This window comes from Lepidochelys kempii, chromosome 3, assembly GCF_965140285.1.
Source record: "Lepidochelys kempii isolate rLepKem1 chromosome 3, rLepKem1.hap1, whole genome shotgun sequence".
Classification (NCBI taxonomy): Eukaryota; Metazoa; Chordata; order Testudines; family Cheloniidae; genus Lepidochelys; species Lepidochelys kempii.
In genome coordinates, this window is record NC_136382.1 from 130,527,496 (window position 1) to 130,554,391 (window position 26,896).

The following is a 26,896-nucleotide window of genomic DNA, read 5'->3' on the forward strand; positions in this document are numbered from 1 at the left end:
GTGGGGCTGGCAGCTCCCTGCTAGCCTCTGCGCCGTGCTGCTCCCAGGAAGCAGCCGGCATGTCCCCCTTCCGGCTCCTATACGTAGGGGCAGCCAGTGGGGCCCCACATGTTGCCCCTGGCCCAAATGCTGCTCCTACAGTTCCATTGGCTGGGAACTATGGCCAATAGAAGCTGGGGGGGGAGGCGGTGCCTGTTGACGGAGCAGCACACAGAGCCTCCTGGTTGCGCCTCCACGTAGGAGCTGGATGGGGCACATGCCATTGCTTCCGGGAGCTGCTTGAGGTAAGCACCCCCTGGAGGCTGCATCCCTGACTCCCTCCCACACTGCAACCCTCTGCCCCAGCCCTGATCCCCATCCTGCCCTCGAACCCCTCGATCCCAGCCCGGAGCACCCCAAAGCCCTCATCCCTAGCGCCACCCCAGAGCCTGCATCCCCCAGCTGGAGCCCTCACTCCCCCCTGTGCCCCAACCCCCTGCCCCAGCCCTGATCCCCCTCCCGCCCTCCGAACCCCTCGGTCATAGCCTGGAGTCTGCATCCCCAGCCAGAGCCCTCACCCCCCTCCTGCACCCCAGCCCCCTGAGCCAGCCTGGTGAAAAAGAGTGAGTAAGGGTGGGGAGAGTGAGTGACAGAGGGAGGGAGGATGGAGTGAGCGGGGGACAGGGCCTTGGAGGAGGGGCAGGGCAAGGGTTTTCGGTTTTGTGCAAGTAGAAAGTTGGCAACCCTAGGATACATAATTCTGTTTAAGGAAAATGCATGTAGATTTAATCAATATGTTCTGTCTTCGAGAAATAATCTAGCAAATAAAATGCTGATAAAATATTTCTAAAGGAGATAAGATTTGATAACAGAGACGTGAAGTGTATTAGGAATGTACCATTTAATGAGTTTGAAAACATTCTTATCTCCTGAAGATAGCCGATCCATTTGATGTATTCAGGGTCTGTATTTTACTACTGATTAAAGAGATACTTGGCAGCCTCAGCTGTCACAAACATATTCTGACACTGCTTTTCATTTTGTTGCCAAAAGTATCTCAGATACTGTTGATGAATTTAAATATCAGTCACTTCATATTGGAGGAGTCTGGATGTACTTTCATTGTTCCAATCATTGGTTACTACAGGCATATGTAATGGATATAGCTGGTTTCAGAAGAGGGTAATTGAAAGATTTATTTTTAAGAGTCAAATTTAACAAGTGTTCTGGCTTGCAGTAGTAAACCTTTGAAAGTGGCCAAGACTATTGACAGGTTAATGTTAAGCATTCCTGATAAGCAGTCTTCTAAAACCCTTCTTATAGTTGTTTTTTCATATACATGTAAAAGAGCTAAAATGTTTGTTTTATTATATTTTTATAATTTTATTTATTTCATTCTTTACTATAAAGCCACATCTCAGCTCTCATTATTTATTTCTTCAGGTTGGGAAGCTGTATTTTTTATTTTAAACTGTGCGGCTTGTATATTACACATGCAGTGCATGTACCATGTGGTGACCTGACTTAGGTTGGTGTAAATTTATACAGCAGCTTCATGTAAACCTAGAGTTTAATGACACTGAGGTGTTAATGCATTCCACCAGTATGTGTCTGAATGCATTACTTGCTTATTATAAATCAATTATTGAAGCTCAGCCAACCAAAATAAAGACTTACTATGCATGTGAGGTTTTCTTGTTTTTTATTCATACATGATCACATTTCAGTACAACATTTATTCTAGCACATGAATTAAAAGGAAAAATTAATTTGATCAATGATCTTTTCACAATATTGACTAAAAAGTATCTTTCTTGTTAGAAACGTATCAACTCATATCCCTGAGGTGACCAGGCCACTCATCTTGGTGATAGTCTCACTCTAGGAATGCACAAGGAGTATAAGCATGAGTACTCCTAAATTTAGCTCTTCACACAATTTTATTGCATAATAAAGGAAGACTGAAAATGACAAAAATCATGTAAAGTTATAGGGCATCTTTCTTTGATTTACATAAACTTGTAATTGTTAAATCTCGGATAGGACCGTTAATTTTCCCTTGAATAATCCTTCTAGTAGCAACTGCTCAAGCAGCAATTATGAATTTTTTCCCATTTTGTTTCTTAAATATTTTTTTTCAAAAGTGAATCAGCAGATTTGTCTACATGGCACTAAAGTCTGAATTACAGGAGTGTGAATTGTAGAGCTCTCTAGATGTTGAATTCTAACTGTCCAATCTGGATCCTGATGGCACAAACTGAAAGGTACCTAGTTCGTGTTGCTGTAGTCCCATTTCTAACATGTTGTGCTCTAAGTGCCCCAAGTAGATCCTGCTGGGACAGATTAAAAGGTACCTCGTGCACACTAATGTAGTCCTTTTTCAAATAGGACGACATCAGCGCAAACTAGATACCATTTAGTTCACACTAGCAGGGTCTACATGGGGCAGTTGGAGCATAATACGTTAGAGTGCACTATAGTTCACACTCTTGTCATTCAGACTGTGGTGCCGTGTAGATAAGCCCTAAATAAGAATATCCAGAAGTATTAGAAGAACAATGTATTTTTCTTTCATATCCAAGTAAACCCCTCTCTTTCCTCAGGAATGTATTATAGTTATTGTTAAATCTAGCAGAGAGACAGTGTAGTTTAGTGGTTAGAACAAAAAACTGAAAATCAGGACTTCGATGTACTAATCTTGGCTTTGCCATAAACTCTTGGTGAGACCTTGGGTAAGTCATTAAACTTTGCTGCATTTCAATTTACTTGTCTGTCAAATGAGGGTTATATAATAGCTAACTCCTAAGACCATTGTGAGTTTAATTACTTGTAAAATGCTTGGAGATCCTTGGATGGAAGTGTTGTTATTGGTTGGTAGGTTCAATTAGAAGATAGAATTATGTTTCCTTTACAAGTACAAATAATTTGTAATTCACAAGTCCATCTTCTTCCCACTGCACATGTGGATTTTAATTAACGATGGAATCAGCAATCTTTTACAGGGGAGATCTATTGATTTTTCTGCTGAGATTTTTCAGCACACCTGCATGCTTGTACATTGTACTTGTTCAAGGAGTGTATTTTGGAGGAATCAATCCTTGGATCTTCATTTCTGTTTCATATAACATGATTTCCATTATCACTGCAGTTGTTAAGCAGTGTTGTTTTGAAGATAGTAAAATATTATCTACGCTCTTGAAATAAAATTCACTTATAAAATCTTAGAAATTAGAGATGAAAGAGATTATTTTCTAACAACTGACTCTTGGAGTGTATCTGCCTATCCAGAGGGCAGCTGCATAACTATTTTATCTTTATTCCCCCCCCCCCCCCAAGTTACTCTCTCTGGTTGCTCTTCTGAACTCTTTCCAGTTTGTTGACTTTTTTCTGATGCAGCGATTCCCATAATTGGATTCAATATTCTAGGTCTCATCAGTACTGTATAAAGTGACACTATCACTTCTGTTGTCTGTGGTGGTATTAGTCTGTATTTTTAGCAGAAATTATTCTTTTTGCTAATTAATGTCAAATGATTAATGTTTTCCTGAAGAGTATGCATATTTTTCCTGCAAAGTGATTTGAAGACTGAAAAATCACCATTTATTTGGTATGGTAAAAGCAAAGAACTTTGTCAGGGTTGCATGAACAGTTCTTGTTGCTATGATTGACATCTGTTGATGGGAACCATAGTCTTGCGAATATTAAAGTAAACATTCTGGAGGGTGAGGGAGGAAAATATTTAAGGATTTGCTTTTTAACTTCTCTCTCTCTAGGCACAGTACCATTTGGTTAATGGCTTTCTTTGCTAAATAAACATGTCAGCCATCTAGATCTCAGCACCTTGACACTTTAATCACTTGTTGTTGCCAAGTGGCTCTAATTGTAGAATGCAGCTGCTGCTCATCATAAAGGAAGATGTGTTACCAAATGTAGCTTTGTCCAGTCTTAAAACTAGCACCTCTCTGCTTATTCAACAACAAAAGCAACATTGCTTTACAGTAGGTGTGTATCTTTAATTGGGATTTTTCGGTGCAGCTGTCTAGATATCCACCTGGCATTTCACTCACAATATTTATGTTGACAGTGGATTAAATGTAATGTAAGTGGAGAGCTCCAAAGTTCCATTGAAAATAATAGGAGTTAGGAGCCTAACTACCTTTTGTGGATCTCCCTAGTTACCATACTGAAGAGTCCACTAAAAATGCCTAGATTGATATAACATGAAACATAGTTAGTCTCATAACGCGTGTGTGTTCATTAGTAGTGACATTATCATACTGTAGTCTAGGAGAATAAATAGGCCCTGGTGGGTTTGATTTAGCTCTGGACTATGCCACTGGACTTAATGTAGGGGGCTGACAGTAGTGGGATGCTCAAGAGGAGTTGCCATGACAGAAGTTACCTGCAACCACTACTCTGCCAGGGGAATACCAGTGTCATTCCTAAAAGTAGGTGCTGGCCCAGAGAGGGGCATGACCACAGTTCCCAAGGACGCACTGATTTACCACCTGGGGGATATGCTGATTCCTATCAAACCTCTGTTTCAGGTTAATACGGACCTCTCCTTGTACACTGGAGCTCTTGCGGGAAGGGCAGTAGTGAAGACAAAGCCTGCTGTCCCAAGGGATGAATCCCCTTTGTCTCAGAGTTACCTACACTAGCCCCGGTATAAAAGTGTAACTCTCTTCAATGAAACTTGTTTAGATTGCAGCCTTTTTGTTTGTTTTTTTCAAAACCAAACTTTGTTACAGATGTAAATTCAGTTAATTTTCACATTTTGTTCCTTGCAAACTTAAAGGGCAGAACAAGTGTTTCCTCTTAAAGTTTAATTCAGTGGTTCTCAGCCCATGGGCCACTTGCGGCACAGTCAGCACACAGCTGCGGCCCATGTGACATCTTCAGGCTCATATGGGTAGTATATATATTGTGTGGACGTGGTCCACATAGCACACAGAGAGCTGCATATGTGTCCCACAGTGGTAAATAGATTGAGAACCACTGGTTTAATTTAATAGGCAAAACTTGTCTTGTCTTCCTATTGCAAAGATAAAATAATGGATTTCTTTTGTAGGTGGAACACCTAGTTTGAGAACATTGTGGCTCACTAAAGGACCAGAGGTGCAAACACTACGGTATAGGACATTTCTGGCATGCTTTCACCTTCAGGACATGGTGGAGGAGTTCCAGTTACTGGACCCATCTGTTGCGGCTGTCTGCTGTCTGCTGATTTACCTTACTCTGCAGGTAAAGTGAATGGTTACTATGTAACCAGCTCTTGCAGCTCACACTTGTGTCAATGTATCTCTTCATCTTTAGCTCAAGCATAGTTGATTACATTAATAGTACTATATTACAGTATTTTTTATTACTCCAGTTAACTTGTGTCATCCTGTCTGAGAAAATACTGTGTTTCCTAAATTATACGTCTTAATTTTTGAATGCCTCTGGCAAAAGACCTTTGCGCATCTTAACAAAAAATAACTAACTAAAAATGTAATCTTAGGATTTTCCCCCTATACCTGGCTCATTTGTAAATTGTGGCTGTTCTTTTTGTGTTTCTTTCATGTCATGATTTTTGAAAAAAGGAAAAGAAAAAAACCCTCTCTGCTAACAGAGACTGTCTGTTCCTATGGCTACTCTAGGCCTTCTCATCAGCTCCCATGACTTCTTCACACCACCCCTTGTCAGCTCCCCCAGTTCAAAGCCACGATGAGTGGCCATAGCAATTCTCACATTCAAATACGAATTCTTATCTGACTGTAATAAGAAGTCATGTACGTATTTCTGCTGTTACTCTAAAATATTCGCTGCTTATGTACCTAAAACAATGAAAACCAAAAGAAATTTAGGACTGAATATGATATTAATTGTTTCCATTTCTAAGAGATTTTTAACACATTCTTCACAATTTTAGTCACCTTTTAAAAGAGTGAACTCACAAATATATCTTGTTTTATTAGTGCAACGAAAAAATATTTCCTTCATCTAATTTGATTAGCTTTTTGTATTTCCTGTTTCTATGAACTCTTTTTTGATTAAAATATAATTTGTTTTCTCTGACTCTTGTTTTCTCAGTAGTGGGTTTTTATTTGTATGTGAAAATAGGATCTTCCTAATTTTCTCTTACTCTTCTTAGCCACATGAATTAACCCAAACTAAGATTTCTGTGCTTGGAAAGTACATGTGGGAATTGTACAACCCTGTACAGTAATCACTTTTTCCCTCCCTTTAAGTGGTTGCATTTACAGCACAGATTCTTAATGAGAAAGTACAAAGGCACATGCTTAAGTGCTTTGCTGAATTGTGGCTGACATGATTTTGACAGTGTTAACTATGTATCACTTTATCCTGGATACCCTTCATACATTGCATACTAATATCTGTAGGGTTTTTTGGGGGGTAGGACTGAGGGAAGGGATAGCAAAATAATCTCTGAAGAGACTTGGGCTCCCCTCCTGCTTGGTCAGGAAACACAATTTAAAAAAAAATCCTGTGTCACAATTTCGGTGTTAACTGCACCGTTGAGCCCACCCCACCTCTGGGTCTTCTTTGAGGGCAGCCTCTTTAGGTTTCCAGGTCCCAGCTGTTCACCTCTTTTGGGCAGAGACCTGTGTCTCCTTCCCTCCAGACTGAAGGTTTAGGCTTATAGTCCTTCTGCACTTCACTATGGTTTCCCCACCAGGTGTAACTGAGGCCTGGCACCTGTGGTTAACATCTCTCCAGGGGCTAGAACAGTATATACAGTTTATCAAAAAACCTTCAGAAAGCAAGCACATTTATTCTTAAAGTAAAAGTATTACAGAGAAAACACACAAAAAAAGTTCCCATGCACATGCTAAAAGCTTATCAGAGGTCATCTGTCATTTATGGGGCCCTACTAGACCAAAGTCTAAGGGTTGGGGCCCTTGTATAGGAGGTCCTGTCCGTTTGCTGGATCAGAAAGAAGCCCTGAGTCAGTGTTAACCCAGCTTTTTATCCAAAAGTCTTTTCTTTGTCTGATGGTCTCTAGGCAGTTCAGTTTGAACCAGTATATGTGAACCTCCCCAGATGGTGGTATCTCTCTGGAGGTGTTATAACCTGAGTGATTTATCTTAATCACCTCCCAGTGTTTTTGGTTTCTGGAGAAGTTGTAACCTTCTCCGCATAGTTGCATACACATACAATCCCTAACTCATAGTGATACATAAACGTAAGAGGTTTCAGAGTAGCAGCCATGTTAGTTTGTATTCGCAAAAAGAAAAGGAGGACTTGTGGCACCTTAGAGACTAACCAATTTATTTGAGCATAAGCTTTCGTGAGCTACCGCTCACTTCATCGGATGCAGTGAGCTGTAGCTCACGGAAGCTTATGCTCAAATAAATTGGTTAGTCGCTAAGGTGCCACAAGTACTCCTTTTCTTTTTATAAACTTAATAGAATGTTGTGTGCCTCTGGGTTTGCAATATCTGTCACATCTCCCTTATAAGAGATTTGTGTAACTGGGCTGCTTGACCAGCATCCTAGGGAAACACATGGACTTATTCCTTGGATGGCATTTCTGCCATTACCTTGCCTAATTTCATTTTTCAACTATTCATATAATAAACATTCTGCTGACAAGCCAGTATACATCATTCATAAATCTATGTAGTCATTTGACAACCATATCATATATTTTGTTTCTTTGGAACCTATGGGGCAGTTCTATAGATGGAACTCTCTCTCACACACCTGTTTACCTCTGTCACCCCAAAACCTGGTCCTCCCACTCCCACCTCCTGTCTGGTTTCTAGGGGGTAGCTCCCATAAAAGGGAGCTCTTCCCCCCCTGCCCCCACCACCACTTCATTTATCACACAGACAAAAACACCATATCACTTGTGGGTGAACACGGTTCTCAGAACATTCACTCCAAATCTGACCTCTCAGTCCTCACCCTCAAAGAAAATTTGCACAACACCTTCAAAAGACAAGCCTGGGAACTGAAATTCGTAACTTCGCTAGACACTAAAAATCATGGACTCAATAAAGACACTGGATTTAAGACTCATTACAAAAATCTGTAATCCACTAACCCCTCCCCCCTTCGTCCGAGGACTGCAGAGGTGTTAACCGCCCATTTCACCTTGAATGGTTTATTGCAACATGTATTAACTCATTATGCTAAACAATCTGTTCCACCTTGTATTTAGCTGTGACACTAGTACCTTTCCCAAATCTGAAGAGCTCTGTGTAAACTCAAAAGTTTGTCTCTTTCACCAACAAAAGTTGGACCAATAAAATATATTACGTGACCCACCTTGTCTCTCTGTCAATGGAACCAGTTTAGAAAGCAAAATGCAGCACTCCTCTGTGTGTGAGCATCAATTAAATGTCTCTGAATTAAGAATAAAATGTTAAAAGATAAAGATCCAAGTGATAAATCTACTCTTAAAAAAATCTGAATAGGACAAATGGGATGAAGTCATGAACGGTCTTTGGGGTAGGTGAAGCCAGACTTATCTTTTGAGGCTATTAAGAAATTATAAATGCTCTGATAATGGGTGTGTGATAAATGCTTGATCAAATCAGGAAGAAATGCTAAATAAAGTGTTTCTTAGAAATGAGTATTTTGACATTTTAATAAGCTCTTAAATTCTTTGGATGATTGTGTGTAGCACAATAAAAAATACAGACACCAAAAAGCAAAATATAGAGGTTTGCTGAGGAGGCTCCGTCTTTTAGAACAAAATTCTGGAAACATTAATAAATGTTCTGAGGTTAAAATCACTCTTTTTGTTGGCCACACATACTAGGGTTTTCAGGTTTAGTAATTTTCTCTTGCTGCCATTTACACAAAGGTATCACCTGCCTTGAAAATAAAAATAGGGGAGGGTGAATTTGAGGTTGGTAAGATTATTGTCAAATTTTAGCAGGCAATCAATAATTCATGCTTCGGTGGAGTTAATGAATGGCAGGAGTACTTTGCAATGTTACACTATTCTGATATCTATTACCCAGTCCTGCTTTGTGCAAAGTTTAAAAGACCTTCCAAAGAAAGAGGGTTTTCAATGAGGGAAAGGGGGGTTGAGCAGAAGTCCCTAATGCAAAGTCTTCCAGTTTTATGATGGTGTCATTTTTATCTAGGGTGGGTGGATTAAATGTTTTTTTTATCATCTAAGAAGAGTAAATGAAGTTACAGTAGATGGCTTCTCTCTGTGTTTCTCCTCTTCCCTGGTTCTTTCCCATTGACCTACCTGCCTTTTTCCCCCCTCCTCCACTTCACTCTGAAATTCAATAAAACAGTGTTAATTCCATAAACAAACTCTTTGTTTAAAATGGATTGTGGTTGGATAAGTGTAACATCCCCTCGCCCCCAAAGAAAACCCTTAAAAGCAAGGAAATGCCAAATTGTGGAACACCTCTTAACTGTACCTGAACCCCTACACAGCATGTTTGCATTGACAATGCAGATTCCATATATTCACAAAACACTTCCTTCTGTTTCCAGCTGATAAGGAAACACACTGTACACACTGCATGGATCTCCTTCAGAGTATAATTCAAAACCTTATTACAATCTCAGCAATATTAGCAAATATTCAGCATTGACATATATGCACAGGTTAAGTGTGCAGTCTTTTTGGGGGAGAAGTAGGAGATCATAACTTAGTTGGATCCATGCTGCAGAAAGAGCACAGAGGGTGTGGGGGAGCAGTTGCTGGTGCAAAACCATAGGTCTGCCACACAGATGTCCCTTTTTCTCTGTCAGATCCCAGAGACCCATGGATTTCAGGGAGTCAGACCGTCTGCTTCTTCCACAGGGGCAGACCCCATCTCTCGTTCCCTTACAGAAGCATCTGAAGAAAACAATTAGATGAAACTCAGAGTTTTCCTCTGTCGTTTGGGTTGTTCTTCATAAGAGGGTGATTTTCCCCAATTTTCTTCAAAAATTTAAATTCCTCCCACAAAAAAAGAGCCAACCCTGCCCCTCCCTCCCCACAAAAACAACAGCCAAGTATTAATGTAATCTGGAAATTTACTTTGAAGTAAGAAATTTTTGTTCTAAATTATCTTGTCATTTTTACTGACACACCCATTTTTTAATGATGTAGCTAATTTTTTATATCTTTCTACTGATGGTCAGTAGAGCATTTGTACTGGAGATAAATCATAATAGCCATCAACTATGGCTGCTTCAATTAGTCTTCATTTTGGGGCCATAGTTGTAGATTGATTTTTTTTACTGTAAAGATATTTTATACCTCTGAAGTAGCCTTCATATTGTGGTTACTGATAGATATCCTGTTGGTACTACTTATAAAGGTCCTAAAAGAGAAAGAAGAGGGAGAATGTGAAAGTTAGCTGTTGGGGAGAGTGGAGCTAATACAAAGCTACACAAATGGAGTTGTGAAATTAAGTACCATGTTCTTTTTCTTTATCCAGATTCTTTATCTAAGTTGTTGGAATGTCACTCCTTCACCACTGCCATACTCATTTTGTATGTATGTCTTCACACAGTGATAAAGACCAATTTGCAGAAAGGTTTTTCTTCCATAGCTCCTAGCTCAGATTTTTTTTATCTCGGTTTCAGGTGGACAGTCTCTCTCTGGAGGACTTGAATGCGTTTGTGGCTCACACTCTGTGCCTTCAGGGGAAGTCAGCTGCTCAGCTAGCAGGTTTGCAGGTAAAGACATGACTGATCTGCTAACATAAGGCTGATAACTAGGGTAAACAAAGTTTGGCTTTCTTTTTAAGCATTCTTCTCTTACAGTGTAAGAGCATCAGTGTAACGGTTATGACAGGTTTCAGAGTAACAGCCGTGTTAGTCTGTATTCGCAAAAAGAAAAGGAGTACTTATGGCTCCTTAGAGACTAACCAATTTATTTGCTCCTTAGAGACTAACCAATTTATTTGAGCATGAGCTTTCGTGAGCTACAGCTCACTTCATCGGATGCAACAAAGCTTATGCTCAAATAAATTGGTTAGTCTCTAAGGTGCCACAAGTACTCCTTTTCTTTTTAGTGTAACATTTACAGGCATTTCATTTTCTATAATTTGTCTGGTTCATTTGTGTTCATTAATGACATACAGTGTTAAACGTAAAAGGGGGCATTTTCTCGAGATTTGAAACCAGGACTGGGCATCTGAAGATCTAGATTTTGTTCCTGGCTCTGCCACTGATTTGCCATTTGATCTTAGGCACGTGACTTAACCTCTTTTAATTTACCCATCTTAGGCCTTGTCTGCACTACAGAGTTTTGTTGACAGAAGTTATTTCGACACTCAAAAAGCGCTGTAATAAAAATCGGTAATGCATGTTCACACTCACTCCCTCTGTCAGCAGAGCATGTCCACACTTGGGGCACTAACATCGACAGTGTGAGCAATGCACTGTGGGTACCTATCCCACAGTCCAGCTCAACACCTTCTGTCGCTAGGTGTTGTGAGAAGGTGGAGCAGATCGCGGTGCATCTTGGGACAGGGCTCAATGTCCCATGATGCATTCATAGAATCATAGAATATCAGGGTTGGAAAGGACCTCAGGAGGTCATCTAGTCCAACCCCCTGCTCCAAGCAGGACCAATCCCCAACTAAATCATCCCAGCCAGGGCTTTGACAAGCCTGACATTGAAAATATCTAAGGAAGGAGATTCCACCACCTCCCTAGGTAACGCATTCCAGTGTTTCACCACCCTCATAGTGAAAAAGTTTTTCCTAATATCCAACCTAAACATCCCCCACTGCAACTTGAGACCATTACTCCTTGTTCTATCATCAGCTACCACTGAGAACAGTCTAGATCCATCGTCTTTGGAACCCCCTTTCAGGTAGTTGAAAGCAGCTATCAAATCCCCCCTCATTCTTCTCTTCTGCAGACTAAACAATCCCAGTTCCCTCAGCCTCTCCTCATAAGTCATGTGTTATCATTTTTGTAGCCCTCTGCTGGACTCTTTCCAATTTTTCCACATCCTTCTTGTAGTGTGAGGACCAAAACTGGACACAGCACTCAAGATGAGGCCTCACCAATGTCTAGTAGAGGGGAACGATCACGTCCCTCGATCTGCTGGCAATGCCCCTACATATACATCCCAAAATGCCATTGGCCTTCTTGGCAACAAGTGCACACTGTTGACTTATATCCCGCTTCTCATCCACTGTAACCCCTAGGTCCTTTTCCACAGAACTGCTGCCTAGCCATTCGGTCCCTAGTCTGTAGCGGTGCCTGGGATTCTTCCGTCCTAAGTGCAGGACACTGCACTTGTCCTTGTTGAACCTCATCAGATTTCTTTTGGCCCAATCCTCCAATTTGTCTAGGTCCCTCTGTATCTTATCCCTATCCTCCAGCATATCTACCTCTCCTCCCAGTTTAGTGTCATCTGCAAACTTGCTGAGAGTGCAATCCACACCATCCTCCAGATCATTTATGAAGATATTGAACAAAACCGGCCAGAGGACCGACCCTTGTGGCACTCCACTTGATACCGGCTGCCAACTAGACATGGAGCCATTGATCACTACCCGTTGAGCCCGACAATCTAGCCAACTTTCTATCCACCTTATAGTCCATTCATCCAGCCCATCCTTCTTTAACTTGCTGGCAAGAATACTGTGGGAGACCGTGTCAAAAGCTTTGTTAAAGTCAAGGAATAACACGTCCACTGCTTTCCCGTCATCCACAGAGACAGTTATCTCGTCATAGAAGGCAATTAGATTAGTCAGGCATGACTTGCCCTTGGTGAATCCATGCTGACTGTTCCTGATCACTTTCCTCTCCTCTAAGTGCTTCAGAATTGATTCCTTGAGGACCTGATACATGATTTTTCCAGGGACTGAGGTGAGGCTGACTGGCCTGTAGTTCCCAGGATCTTCCTTCTTCCCTTTTTTAAAGATGGGGACTACATTAGCCTTTTTCCAGTTATCTGGGACTTCCCCCGATCGCCATGAGTTTTCAAAGATAATGGCCAATGGCTCTGCCAACCACATCCACCAACTCTTTTAGCACTCTCGGATGCAGCGCATCCGGCCTCATGGACTTGTGCTCGTCCAGCTTTTCTAAATAGTCCCAAACCACTTCTTTCTCCACAGAGGGCTGGTCACCTCCTCCCCATGATGTGCTGCCCAGTGCAGTAGTATGGGAGCTGACCTTGTTCGTAAAGACAGAGGCAAAAAAAGCATTGAGTACATTAGCTTTTTCCACATCCTCTATCACTAGGTTGCCTCCCTCATTCAGTAAGGGGCCCACGCTTTCCTTGACTTTCTTCTTGTTGCTAACATACCTGAAGAAACCCTTCTTGTTACTCTTAACATCTCTTGCTAGGTGCAACTCCAGGTGTGATTTGGCTTTCTGTCTCAGCATTCCATGGGCTTCTGGTTTGCTGTCGTGGCATTTTTTGATGCCCCTTCTTTGCTGTGCGCACTGGCATTTTTATGAGAGGGGATGGATCCTGCTCTGCTATCCAGTGCTCTAACTGTCATGAAGACATCGCGGATGACAGTGCAGTTAATTGCGAAGTTCCTAACTGAAGAAGACTCCCAGTTGCTTGACATGCTGTGTGATATGGATAGGAGCAACTTTAAATTGCTTTTGGCATTCACAGAAGAGCTGCAGAGAGTGGACTGTCGCTTTTGGGCTTGGGAAACAGGCATTGAATTGTGGGATGGTATCGTCATGCAGGTTACAGGAATACATCAAAAGGAAGGGGTACTTCTCCATGGTGTTGCAGGTGTTTATATATCACCATAGATGTTTCACTGACATCAACGCGGGGTGGTCCAGGAAGGTGCATGATGCACGCATCTTCAGGAACACTCGCTTATATTGAAAGCTACAAGCAGGAACTTTCTTTCCAGACCAGAAGATTACAGTGGGGGATGTTGAAATGCACATAGTGATCCTGGGAGACCCAGCATACCCCTTATAGCCGTGGCTCATGAAACCTTACACGGGAAACCTGGACGGCAGATTAAAGGCACGCTGGTGATGCCTTTATGGCAGGTTAGACCTCAGTGAGGATAATATTCCCATGGTCATATGCACATGTTGTACATTGCGTAATCTTTGTGAAGCTCAGGGTGGAGTGTTGAGGCAGACCGCTTGTTTTCTGATTTTGAGCAGCCAGATTCCAGGGCTAATAGAGGGGCACCCAGATGAGGGTAATTCAAATCAGGAAGGCTTTGAGGCAACACTTTGAAAATGAGAACCAGTAATGTATATCACTGTGATTGGTCTTGCAATGTTACATTACATGTAGTTTTCCTAGGAAGCAATGGTGACATTTGGGGCCTTATATTCCAGTAAGCAAATTATTAAACTTCCTGTGTATGTACTGGTAATGCCTGCTATCTCAATTTGTAGGAAACAAATAAAGATGAGTTACTGTTCAAAAACTTCGCTTTTATTGCACAAGAAACCACACACACACACGCTTGCTGGGAAAGGAGGTACCAGGGAAGGGCAGACTTTCAGAGCTGTGTGTAGGTTCAGCTATCATTTTGAAAGTTGTCCGAGGGAGTGGAGTGAAGGGGAAACTGAGAAGTCCCGGAAAGCGGAAAGGAAGGTGTGGGTGGAGTTTGGTGGGGGGCATGGAAAAGAGTTCTGAATGTGCTGTAGGAGAGGGTGGGCACACATTTGCTCAGTCTGCAGCATTATTAAGGACTTTGGTATCTGCGTTTGCTCCTCCACGACTGTAATCATCCATTCAGTAGCATCCTTAACAAACTCCTGATTTTCTTTCTGTCCTGCCTTTCGTCTTCCTTCCACTCCTTAAATTCCCTTTTCTCTGCATTGGAGAAATGCAGTACTTCCCGGAACATGTCGTCTTTGCTCCATCTTGGACGCTTTTTTATCTGGCGGAAACTCTTGGCTGGTGTGTGTGGGGTGTTCCTGAAGGCCACATCTGTCGAAGCAGAGGCATGATTATTAAATTCATGAACAGCATTGAAACATTTCAGTAAAATACACCTCTGGTAACACAACAGTCACTTTCTCACTGACCCTTGGCAAGCACACATCTCTGCGAACACCCAAAGCACGGTGAGTGTTGGCTGGGAGGATGGGGGGGCGCTCTACATGATGGAAAAGAGCACTCTGCAAGGGTTGCGGTGCAGCCGACTAGGGAAAAAATTATAAAATTCTCCCACGCTTTTCGACAGGCAGGGGTCATTGTAGCAGATATCTCACTGCTGAGGGTAAGCAGGGAAGCGAGGGTACATCTACTACACACTTGTGGCTTCTTCTCTGGTCCCTGTGCTACTCACCTCTGTGCCGCTTTGGTACCTGCACAAGTGATTGCTGAATGGTGTGGGAAAGTTTTTCTTACAATGGGGGGAGGAACAAAACAGCTCTGCCAAGGAACCTTCGGCAGAGGATTGCAGAGTACCTCCAGGAAACGTTCCTAGAGATCTCTCTGGAAGATTCCTGTGAGATTTGGCGTGTTCTGCCATACTGATTAGCTACACAGGGAAATGTCCAGCATACAGAAACACAGACAGCCTTGTACATTTCTTACCCTGAACCCACCTCTGCACTACACAAACTGCAGCCACTTACCAGGCATCTCCTCTCCTGCTTCTTGCTCACCAGAGAGTAACTTCTGAGACTGGCTAGACACCTCTGGACTGGTGAACAGTTCCTGGCTGCCTGCCCCACCGGGTGACCCTGCTGGGAGCTCCACATCATTGTCCACCTCTTCTTCAGTGACTTCATCCTCTGGGTTAGGTCCTTTTTCTGCCATCCCCAGGCCTTCTGAAGTATCCACGGGGCTCTTGGTGGTGGAGGTGGGGTCACCACCGAGGATCGCATCCAGCTCCTTATAAAATTGGCAGGTCTTAGGTGCAGCACCAGAGCAACAGTTTGCCTCCCTCGCCTTGTGGTCCGCCTGCCTCAGCTCCTTTATCTTCTCTTTGCAGCGTGTTCCAATCACAGCCCTTTTCACACAAGCCTCAAGAAATCTGCCCGTAGGTATCAAAATTCCTATGGCTCAAGCACAGCTGGGACCGTACAGCCTCCTCTCCCCATATCCTGAGTAGCTCCAGCAGCTCCGCAGTCATCCAAGCTGGAGATCATTTGCTCTGATAGCCTGCCATGGTCACCTGGGAAGATGTGATGAGACCTCTCCACACCGAGCAAACAAGAAATGGAATTTCAAACATTCCCTGGGCTTCTAAGGGGGGAGGGGCGGATGGTTGTTTACCTGGCTGCAGGGCAGTGGAGTTCAAACTGCTGACCAGAGTGGTCATTATTGGCATTGTGAGACACCTCCTGGAGGCCAATTAAAGCGATAAAATCAAGTATGGTGTCTACACTGGCACTTTGTCGACAAAAATTTTGCACAAAAAGACTTATGTCTCTCGTTGGGCTGATTTTATTTTGTCTCCAAAACAAATTTTTGCTGCCAAAAGTTGCATTGCAGTGTGTACGCTGTTTTGATGACAAAAAACTTTGTAGTGTAGACAAGGCCTAAAAGATAGTGCTAATACATATCTGTTTCACATGGATGTTGCAAGGGTACTGTAATTAAATAACAATGGCAAAATAGTTGGAGATAATTGGATGAAAGGTATTAGATAAGTGCCGAGTATCATCATAGCCAGTGCTGCAGTTAAGATTGAATTGTTTCCATAATAGTCCCACTTTTCCAGTTGCTCATAGCTTTCTCAAAAAAGTTCCTTTCAGGTTGAAATTTTCCATGCTGGGTCTAAGTATAAAGATGAATTTGGTTGACTAGTGCAGGAGGAGGGGTGAACATGTGCAGTCAGTTGCAGGATTGGGGGCCTTTGTATGGAATTTTGAAAAAAATCAGCTGAGTTTTTATGAGATACTCGAGATGAAAAATAAAATCACTCTTCCCATAAGTTCCTGTCAGAAATTGGTAAGTTCCCTTTCTATACTTTGAATTGGGGATGATAGTGTCTAGTCTATTTCAGATCATGTTAGACAGAAACTTGTTTAATTCCACATGCCATGTTCAAAAATTATTTTTTTAATGTGTAAAGGAAATGTTTGAATGCACATTCCTGTCTAACGAGAGAGTCTATTTTTCTGAGAACTCTTAACACATTTGAGAATACAAATTGTATGAAAGACACAGTACAAAATAATGCGTCGTTACACCATTTGTACTAAAGTGTTAGCCTACTTGTAAAGAATCACATGTTGTTTTACATTTTCCAGTGTTGTAAAGACCCTCTTTGGGGATCCAATACTGCAGTATCTAGGGACACAAGACAGTGTTTAAGGTGTTGTGGAATCCTTTAGACACAAGTTCTCTTTTTGTGATATGTGGTCTTTAATATAATCAGAAAGATCCACAAAAGTGGTTTACAGTACTTGTTTGACTTTATTATTTAAAATTTGGAAGAGAGAATGAAAGTATAAACTAAATAACATTGAAAATATGTCCTGTAATGATGGATTTTTTATGGAATCAGCCTGAGATGTAGAGTGTGTCTGTATGGAACAGTTAACCAATGTTAGATGAAGTACTGAGGTCAAATAGTCTATTATTAGCAGAGTAATAGCAGTTCCTATAGTTAAGATTTCCTAATATTTATAGAGGTGACTGTCAGGATCAGAGGCCTGTTATGCTAAGCACTACAAACATATGAAGTATGGATTATAGTCTAGAATTTTGTGTTGAAATATTGGTTTGATATCATGTGGTAGGATGATCAAATAGGAAAAACAGTCAGTCATATACAGTATATATTGCAAGGAACTGGGTGGGAAATATATGGATTTTCGGGTTCCTTTCTCAGCTGTGCCACTGATTACTTGTGCCATTTCTGTATTGTATCAACCATGGCTTGTCTTCACTTTCAAGGCCCTTCATAGCCTGTCCCCACTCTACCTATCATCTCTCATTTAGTAGTGAAAGGTTGAGACCTGCCTCCAGTTGATCAGTTGGCCTGTGATGTCAGCCTCTATCACCCTCTTGTTAAATTTTCAAACAAGCACCTTTGTGCTGTCTATAATGCTGTCCCTTACACTTGGGAGGGTACTCCCTGTAAACATCTGCAAAGCCATTTCATTGTTTTCCTTCAGATCCCTCCTTTAAACTCCTTTGCAGTGATGTCTACAAAAAATTTGACAGAAGTTAGACTGCTGGTTTGTTAAGACCACAGCTTATCTTGCTGACCAATATTATCTCATTGTTTCCTTGTACTAGTCTGCCTGTCTATCCCTCTTTGTTTCTCATACTGTACTTAAACTGTAAGTTTTTTGGTGCAGGGACCAACCTTTTGTTCTATGTTTGTACAGCACCTTGCACATGGTGGTGTCCTGGTTCACGACAGGGGCTTATAGACCCTATGGTAACAGAAATAATAAATAATTTTGTGCAAGTCATTTAATGGCTCTATGCCTCAGTTTCCCCATTTGCAAAATGATTGTCACAATATTTATTTAACTGAGAATTACCAAAAGAAACTACACCATCTGCTCAAGAAACTCCCTGAAAAAGCAAAGGAACAAATCTGCACAGACATACCCCTAGAACCGCAACCAGGGATATTCTGTCTGTTACCCAAGATCTATAAACCTGGAAATCCTGGGCGCCCCATCATCTCAGGCATTGGCACCTTGACAGCAGGATTGTCTGGCTATGTAGACTCTCTCCTCAGGCCCTACGCTACCAGCGCTCCTAGCTATCTTCGAGACACCACTGACTTCCTGAGGAAACTACAATCCATTGGTAATCTTCCAGAAAACACCACCCTGGCCAATATGGAAGTAGAAGCTCTCTACACCAACATTCCACACAAAGATGGACTACAAGCCATCAGGAACAGTATCCCCAATAATGTCATGGCAAACCTGGTGGCTGAACTTTGTGACTTTGTCCTTACCCACAACTATTTCACATTTGGGGACAACGTATACCTTCAAGTCAGCTGCACTGCTATGGGTACCCACATGGCCCCACAGTATGCCAACATTTTTATGGGTGACTTAGAACAACGCTTCCTCAGGTCTTGTCCCCTAACGCCCCTACTCGTGCTACATTGATGACATCTTCACCATCTGGACCCTTGTTGAATTCCACCATGATTTCAACAATTTCCATCCCACCATCAACCTCAGCCTGGTCCAGTCCACACAAGAGATCCACTTCCTGGACACTACAGTGCTAATAAGGGATGGTCACATAAACACCACCCTATACCGGAAACCTACTGACCATTACAGTTACCTACATGCCTCCAGCTTTCATCCAAACCACACCACACGATCCATTGTCTACGGCCAAGCTCTAAGATACAATCACTTTTGCTCCAACCCCTCAGACAGAGACAAACACCTACAAGATCTCTATCAAGCATTCTTACAACTACAATACCCACTGACTGAAGTGAAGAAACAGATTGACAGAGCCAGAAGAGTACACAGAAGTCACCTACTACAAGACAGGCCTGACAAAGAAAGTAACAGAACACCACTAGCTGTCACCTTCAGCCCCCAACTAAAACCTCTCCAGCGCATCATCAAGGATCTACAACCTATCCTGAAGGACGACCCATCACTCTCACAGATCTTGGGAGACAGGCCAGTCCTTGCTTACAGACAGCCCCCCAACCTGAAGCAAGTACTCACCAGCTACCACACACAATGCAACAAAAACGCTAACCCAGAAACCTATCCTTGCAACAAACCCCGTTGCCAACTGTGTCCACATATATATTCATGGGACACCATCATAGGGCCTAATCACATCAGCCACCCTATCAGAGGCTCGTTCACCTGCACATCTACCAATGTGATATATGCCATCATGTGCCAGCAGTGCCCATCTACCATGTACATTGGCCAAACTGGACAGTTTCTACGTAAAAGAATAAATGGACACAAATCAGATGTCAAGTATTATAACATTCCAAAACCAGTTGGAGAACATTTCAACCTCCCTGGACACTCAATTACAGACCTAAAAGTCACACTTCTTCAACAAAAAAACTTCAAAAACAGTCTCCAACGAGAAACTGCAGAACTGAAATTAATTTGCAAACTGGACACCATTAAATTAGGCTTGAATAAAGATTGGGAGTGGATGTGTCATTACACAAACTAAAAACTATTTCCCCATGCTAATTTTTCCCTGCTGTTACTCATACCTTCTTGTCAGCTGTTTGAAATGGGCCATCCTGATTATCACTACACACATTTTTTCCACTTGCTGATAATAGTTCACCTTAATTGATTAGTCTCGTTAGAGTTGGTATGGCAACACCCATTTTTTCATGTTCTCTCTCTCTATATATATCTATATCTATATCTATATATATATATATACTGTATTTTCCACTGCATGCATCTGATGAAGTGGGTTTTAGGCCACAAAAGCTTATGCCCAGATAAATTTGTTAGTCTCTAAGGTGCCACAAGTACTCCTTGTTCTTTTTGCTGATACAGACTAACATGGCTACCACTCTGAAACTGAGTTTTGGTGGCTCAAGTGAGCTGTTAAGAATTGAATCAATAACACTTATGAAACCTGTAACTTGGATTCACTGTGACATTCTTTATAAAAGCAAATATGTAACTTTTATTCTTTCTCATATTTTTGAATCAACGTATAAAAACAATTTACCAGATGTTAACCTTTGATATATTGTAATAGAGGAACATGAACTATGCCTCTTTCATATGTGAGATACAAGGTGGGTGAGGTAATATCTTTTATAGGACTAGCTTCTGTTGGTGAAGGAGACATCCATTTGAGCTACACAGAGTTCTTCTTCAGGTCTCTTTCATTTGTGATAATGTAAGAACTTTAAAGCTAATTATAATGCCACAAGTACTCCTTTTTTTTTTTTTTTTAAAGAATTTTAAAGGTACTTGATGTTGTAACATGCCCTGTGGCACAGTCAGAATATATGTGTCTGTTATTTTCTAATCACTCTGGAGTCTGGGTTTTATTTAGAGGTAAACAGGGTGTGTATTGGGTCTGCCTATTTATTTAACCTATTTAAGAGGTTTGGATACAGATAAAATGCAAGGGGAGGAGGCATGGGAGTGGGTGGAGCCTTATTCCAGATTCTGATAATCTATTCACACACCTGTGGAATGCTTTGTTACTTTGAACAGGCCAGGGCACACTTTTGAAAACGCCTTCTCTTGATAACAAAGTAAATGAGCCACTTGTGTGTAGTGTTCCTTGTGTCATTGCCCATTGATCACTGGTGTATTTGAATTGGAATTCCAAAAATGCTCAGTTTGCCCTGTATCCTGTCATTTCTTGTCTTGTCCTAACTGCTGAAATCCAAACTTTAAAAAAATTATTTCTGCTGAGTTCATCAAGGAATTGTTGTATTGTAGAGCAAACATTAAATCTGCATAACATAAGAGAGAAAGCATACATTGAGTTGAAAGCAATGTGGCTCCTAGCAAAAATAAAGCGTTTACTCCCATATAGAAATCCTGTTACATATAGTATAGTACTTAACATCTGGAATTTTGATGTGCTCTGAAGCCTAATATTATCTATCACAGTCATTCAATAAAAACATAAAGCAAATAGAGCATGAACATAAAGTGTTGAGTTTTCATGTTTATGAGGATGCTTAGGTGTACTTTTATGTACTTTTGTAAACTGCTGTCACATTACTTCCGTTTGAATTAGATGTTACTTTGTGTAAGCAGTTTAATCTTTTGGGACAAATACTGCTCTTGGATGTTGTACATGGCTCCCATTGTGGTCAGGACACAGGGAAGAATTTTGTCATTTTGCTATGGAACCACACAGTGCAGCAGCACCGTTCTATCTTGATGTTTGGAGCCATGACTGAGAAAATCTTAATTCCTACAGAGACGGAACATGGGACGAGTTTATAAATGTATTGTCTTGTGCTCCTACAAGTGTACTTAAAAATATATACTTGATCAGTAGTAATAAGTCAGCACTATGTCCCAATTCTTTCTTTTCTTTCCCTTCCCTCATCTTAATAAGAGAATGGTCTGTGGTTACAAACATTGTTCCACTGTGAGAGGCACCCTCTGTTCAAAATAAGAGGGGTCTGGAATTTTCATCTGGAATTTGATTATGGAAGAGTTTTTTTCTCTTCCCTTGGGAACTGCAGAGCTGAACAGAATCCGGAAAACCCTGCCAACTCTGAGGCCTGGTCTACACTAGGAAATTATATCAACATCCCTCAGGGTGTGAAAAACCCACATCCCTGAGCAACTCAATTAAGCTGACCTAACTCCCAGTGTAAACAGAGCTAGGTCCACAGGACAGTTCTATTGACCTAGCTACTGCCTCTTGGGGAGGTGGATTATCTATTCCAATGGGAGAACCCCTCCCATCAGCATCGGTAGCGTCTTCACTGAAGCACTACAGCAGCACACCACTGCCACGTTTCACTGTAGACAGGCCCTGAGCATTGTGACATTGAAATTAAATTTTTCTCCTACATATGTGAGTCCTTAACCAACAGTCTTGCTGTTAGACAAATGGCTGAAGTCTTGAGCACTAATGATATACAGTCCTCCTTTATTAGCAGCTACCATATACAGATATGTTGCCTTGCATGTTTAAATCCTTGCCAGACTAACAGCCAATTAATAGTTCTCATGTATCATTTTAAAACAATGTCCTTTTGCCCTAATCTTGTGCTGGACTTGGACTTTTCTTAAATTGGAAGCTGCTGGAATGTTCCTCCATTTCTTCTAGCATCCTCAGGCTCTGCATATTCCTGCTTGTGGGATGCACCAGCCATTGCAGCTTCAATGATGTGACCATCTCAAAGCAGTGCCTGTTAGAGTACTTACTCATCCCTCCTACCTCTACCCTCTGTGTTCCTGAATGTTCTGAAGGTGAGGGTGTAAAAGGTGGAGCCACTGCTGTCTCAGTTCTTTGTTCTAACCATAGCAGCAGCTGGCTGTAAATCTCTCTCTCTCTCTCTCTCTGGTTCTTCCTTGATAATCCTGCCATCCTTTTTTCCTTTAATACCGTCCCCCCTCACAGACTGTAACTCTCTCCGTCAATCACAAACCTCTTACAGAAAAAACCCTCATTTTACGTATGATTGTGTCGCATTATACTGGATGAATGTGGTCTTGGTCTTTGTGTGTTTAGATGCCAGACCTGCTTAGCCTTGCTTCACTAAATCTTCTATTTAAAATACTCATGAAATAACATTCTTTTTCACTCAGATGGACCACAGCTATAGCGTAATTGTTAAAAATGGTACTTCTGACATAAAGTCATAATCTATGGATTGATGTGTGAGAGAGGAAGTGTAGTCTTGTGCACTGTATTGGGACTCAGGTGATCTGGGTTCAGTTCCTGACTGTCCCAAATTTCCTGTGTGAACTTAGAAATGTCAGTTAATCTCCCTGTGCCTCAATTCTCTATCTGTAAAATGAGGCTACAAATACAAAGCTGGTGTGAAGATAAACTCATTAATTTTTGTGAATTGCTCAAATACTGTGGTGATGGAGGCCATGTTCGTACCTAGATAGATAGAATAATTTAGAATTAGTTTTGAAGTATTCATAATTGTCGGTAACATGAGCATTCTGGGAATTGTAGTTCAAGTGACTTTCATGTTAAAAGAAAAGGAGTACTTGTGGCACCTTAGAGACTAAGCAATTTATTTGAGCATGAGCTTTCGTGAGCTACAGCTCACTTCATCGGATGCATATGATGAAGTGAGCTGTAGCTCACGAAAGCTTATGCTCAAATAAATTGGCTAGTCTCTAAGGTGCCACAAGTACTCCTTTTCTTTTTGCGAATACAGACTAACACGGCTGTTACTCTGAAACCTTTCATGTTAAAGCACTTTACTTTGAGAGTAACTGCAATTGTTTTTCTAATATATTAATGTAATAGTTTCACTACATTTTAATGTAGCTCTTGCACTAATACGTTAATTTTAAATATTTTATAAATTAAAATCAGGTGGTGGCTTCAAAAGCAATGAATATACCACACTGTCTAAAATGGAAGTAATTTGAATTTAAGGTTTTGGTAACAAGATACACCATGGGAGCAGAGCTCAAGTGTTTTATCATAGTGACATAACTTCAGTGGAAAAGCAAAAGTTAAATATGGACTCTAGAACACAACGAAGAGCCTTCTAAGAACTGAAGCCAAACTTAACTTCCTTCAGCTCATAGGAAATTTTATGAGAATGCTATAGAATCATTTAGTACAGCGTTTCTCAAACTGGGGTCCGTGGACCCCTGGGAGTCTGCGAGGGTACTCCTGGGGGTCTGCAGGCCCTGCTGATCAACTCCTCCCCTTCCCTCCCATTGCCTCCTGCAGGCTGGGGAACATTTTCCCCAGCCTGCAGGAGGCGCTGGAAGGGAGGGAGAGGAGTGGGGATGAGGCGTGCTCAGGGGAGGGGGTAGAATTGTGTCTGGGGCCACTGGCCCCAGTGATCAACTCCTTTCCCTCCCTCCCAGTGCCTCCTGCATGCCAGGGAGCAGCTGTTAAGTGGTGTGATGGAGGAGCTGGAGAAGGGATGGGGCATGCTCGGGGGAGGGGGCAGAAAGAGGAGGGGCAGGGATGGTGTGGGGGTGGAGCCTGCGCTGAGCATGGGAGGGGGGCTTGGGGATCCGGGAAAATTTTAAAATCAAAATGGGGGTCCTCGGGTTGCTGAAGTTTGAGAACCGCTGATTTAGGGTTTGTCTACACTGGCAGTTTAAAGCACTGCAACTTTCTCACTCAGGGGTGTGAAAAAACACCCCCCTGAGTGCAGCAAGTTTCAGCGCTATAACCCCGTGCCAATGTAAACAGTGCACCAGCGCTGGTAGCTGCGCCTCTCGTGGAGGTGGTTTATTTAGAGCGCTGGGAGAGCTCTCTCCCAGCGCTCTGCCGTGACTACACACGCCACGTTAAAGCACTGCCAGTGTAGACTAGTCCTAAGTATGTCAAAGCTTTATATCTGTGATGCCAGTATTTTAATATACATTTTTGTGACTAATCACATGTATTTAATTCATCAAAATCATTTACCTGGGGATTAGTTTATGAGCAACTTGTATCCTCTGTACAAAATCATTTGGCCCAATTCTGAAGGCTCAGAAGTGCAAGAGTCTCAGTCCATTATTTGTAGTAGAAGAAAACCCTTTGTTAAGCACTGGAGTAAGTAAGCAGGCTACATCTTTGATATGATAAATATATGTTCTCAACTCCCACCCTGAATTTGCTTATTATGCTAATAGGTCATCTATATTTAATTAGAGTAATAACGCTATAGATTTATGTAATGTATCTGTGGTTTGAATAAAATAAGTTAAATCCAGTCAAAATATAGTTTGTCTGAAGTTGAGAGAAACCAGGCTGTGGATACGGAACTAACACACACATTAAATTGTTACTTTCTTAGAACTAATGGAATGTTTATAAGTGCTCATTTGATTATTTTTCGTGATTGATGGCTTCAAAATACTGAAAAGTGTTCTTTATATGCAGGATTTTTTTATTCATTCTTTTTCCATAAGATTGTTCCAGCTTCCCCCTTTCCCCTTTTATGGTATATAAACATTATGTTTTGCGCAGGCCTCCCATGGAGCTGTACATAAGGTCAGAATTAAGATTTTGGACCCCAGGTTGCCTATTTCCATTCTTTCTATTTTAATCTGATGTGTGGTTTTGGCAAAGAGCCCAGAGAGCCAACATCACAAGTTTGCAGGCATTGCAGAGAAAGAGAGGCACCAGCAGTCATGTTTGCAGTGTCCTTTCTAACACTGTGCCATTCACAGTTGTTTTGCAGTAAGTGCAGCCATAATTTATCTTTCACACAATGTATGTAGAATACTGTCCAAACAATAGTGGCTGTAATAAGTTGTAAAAAGGGGCACCCTATAATACTGTCCCTTCAAGCTGAAAGGCAGTTCTTGTAAGATTTCTGTAAAGTACAGGAGTGGAAAGATTCACACTGGAGACAAAAAGCTTCTTAAAGTTGAGGTTAAAAATCAGTAGAGGAAATCTAGTACTATGTTCAAAGTAAATATGCTTGGGCTGACATTTGAGTCCTATGCAATGTGCAGAATGTGTTTTAAAGTGAACAGCATGCAAGCAAGTATGAATTAGATTTGACAGACGAATCTCAGCACTCTCTTGTGTTCTGCTTTTTTCTCACTTTTAGAGCAAGTTTGTTTTAGTACAATGTCTGATTTCTTGCAGAAATATACAACAATTGGGATGAATTTAAGTATTATAACAGGAGCAGATGGCATATGTAGAAATACACAGTACTTATAGTGGCACCATTTCCAACATTAATATTTTTCAGAGCTTTATAACTGTTGTAAAAAAAAAATCCCATCAAAGTATCTGCTTTGGGACAATATACCTTTTTTGACCAATGTTAAAATGCTCAGTTTGGCTATTTAGATGTACAAGCAAGTAAAACACTGAAATGTACTTGTTTGAATATACTTTTGTTTTGAGAGCTCTTGTTGAAAACAATTACATATTGACATGAAATAATTCAATTTGGTACAGTTATTTTAGAATATTATGCTAAAAAGTGTGAAAAAATAAATACAACAAATGGAATTATAAAAGCTGCTTTCAGCTCAGCTCCATAGGTAGTCAGATAAAAACTCTTTTTTAGTAAATAATTAATTGCTTTATCACCTCTTGGAAGAGAATATTTTCTTACATGATAAGAAAATGTAATCACAACAACAGTTGCAATTTATCTGGGTGTTCCCAGAATTCTGTGCCATACAGAGCCATGGATGTTGTTAAATGAATTTGTGTACTTGTGATAGGTTGGTAATACCATAACATCAACTTAAAACCACATTTTTTTTTCTGTGAATCTATTTCTAGGACATGCCTTGTTGATCCTACCAATATCCACATAAATCAAGTGATATGTAACAGCTTGTAGTGTGTGTGTTTGTAGATGAGAAAAGTGGCCTGAGTTAGGTGATTGGCTTCAAATATCAGGCAAGGCAAAATACTGTAGAGTACAGAATACTCTCCTTTTGAGCTCCACTACATT

The 26,896-nt window shown here is 41.3% G+C and overlaps 1 protein-coding gene across 9 annotated transcripts in view; it reads left to right on the forward strand.

Moving 5' to 3' along the window:
* FAM120B (family with sequence similarity 120 member B) overlaps positions 1-26,896 on the forward strand; it is a 90,664-nt gene that overhangs the window by 24,948 nt on the left and 38,820 nt on the right. For 8 of the 9 annotated variants that reach the window (XM_073337988.2, XM_073337989.2, XM_073337996.2 and 5 more), the window contains exons 5-6: positions 5,051-5,223; positions 10,530-10,622. In XM_073337988.2, the coding sequence (XP_073194089.2) occupies positions 5,051-5,223; positions 10,530-10,622 (266 nt within the window). The remainder of the gene's footprint in view (positions 1-5,050; positions 5,224-10,529; positions 10,623-26,896) is intronic. The other variant, XM_073337990.2, reaches the window with a different exon arrangement.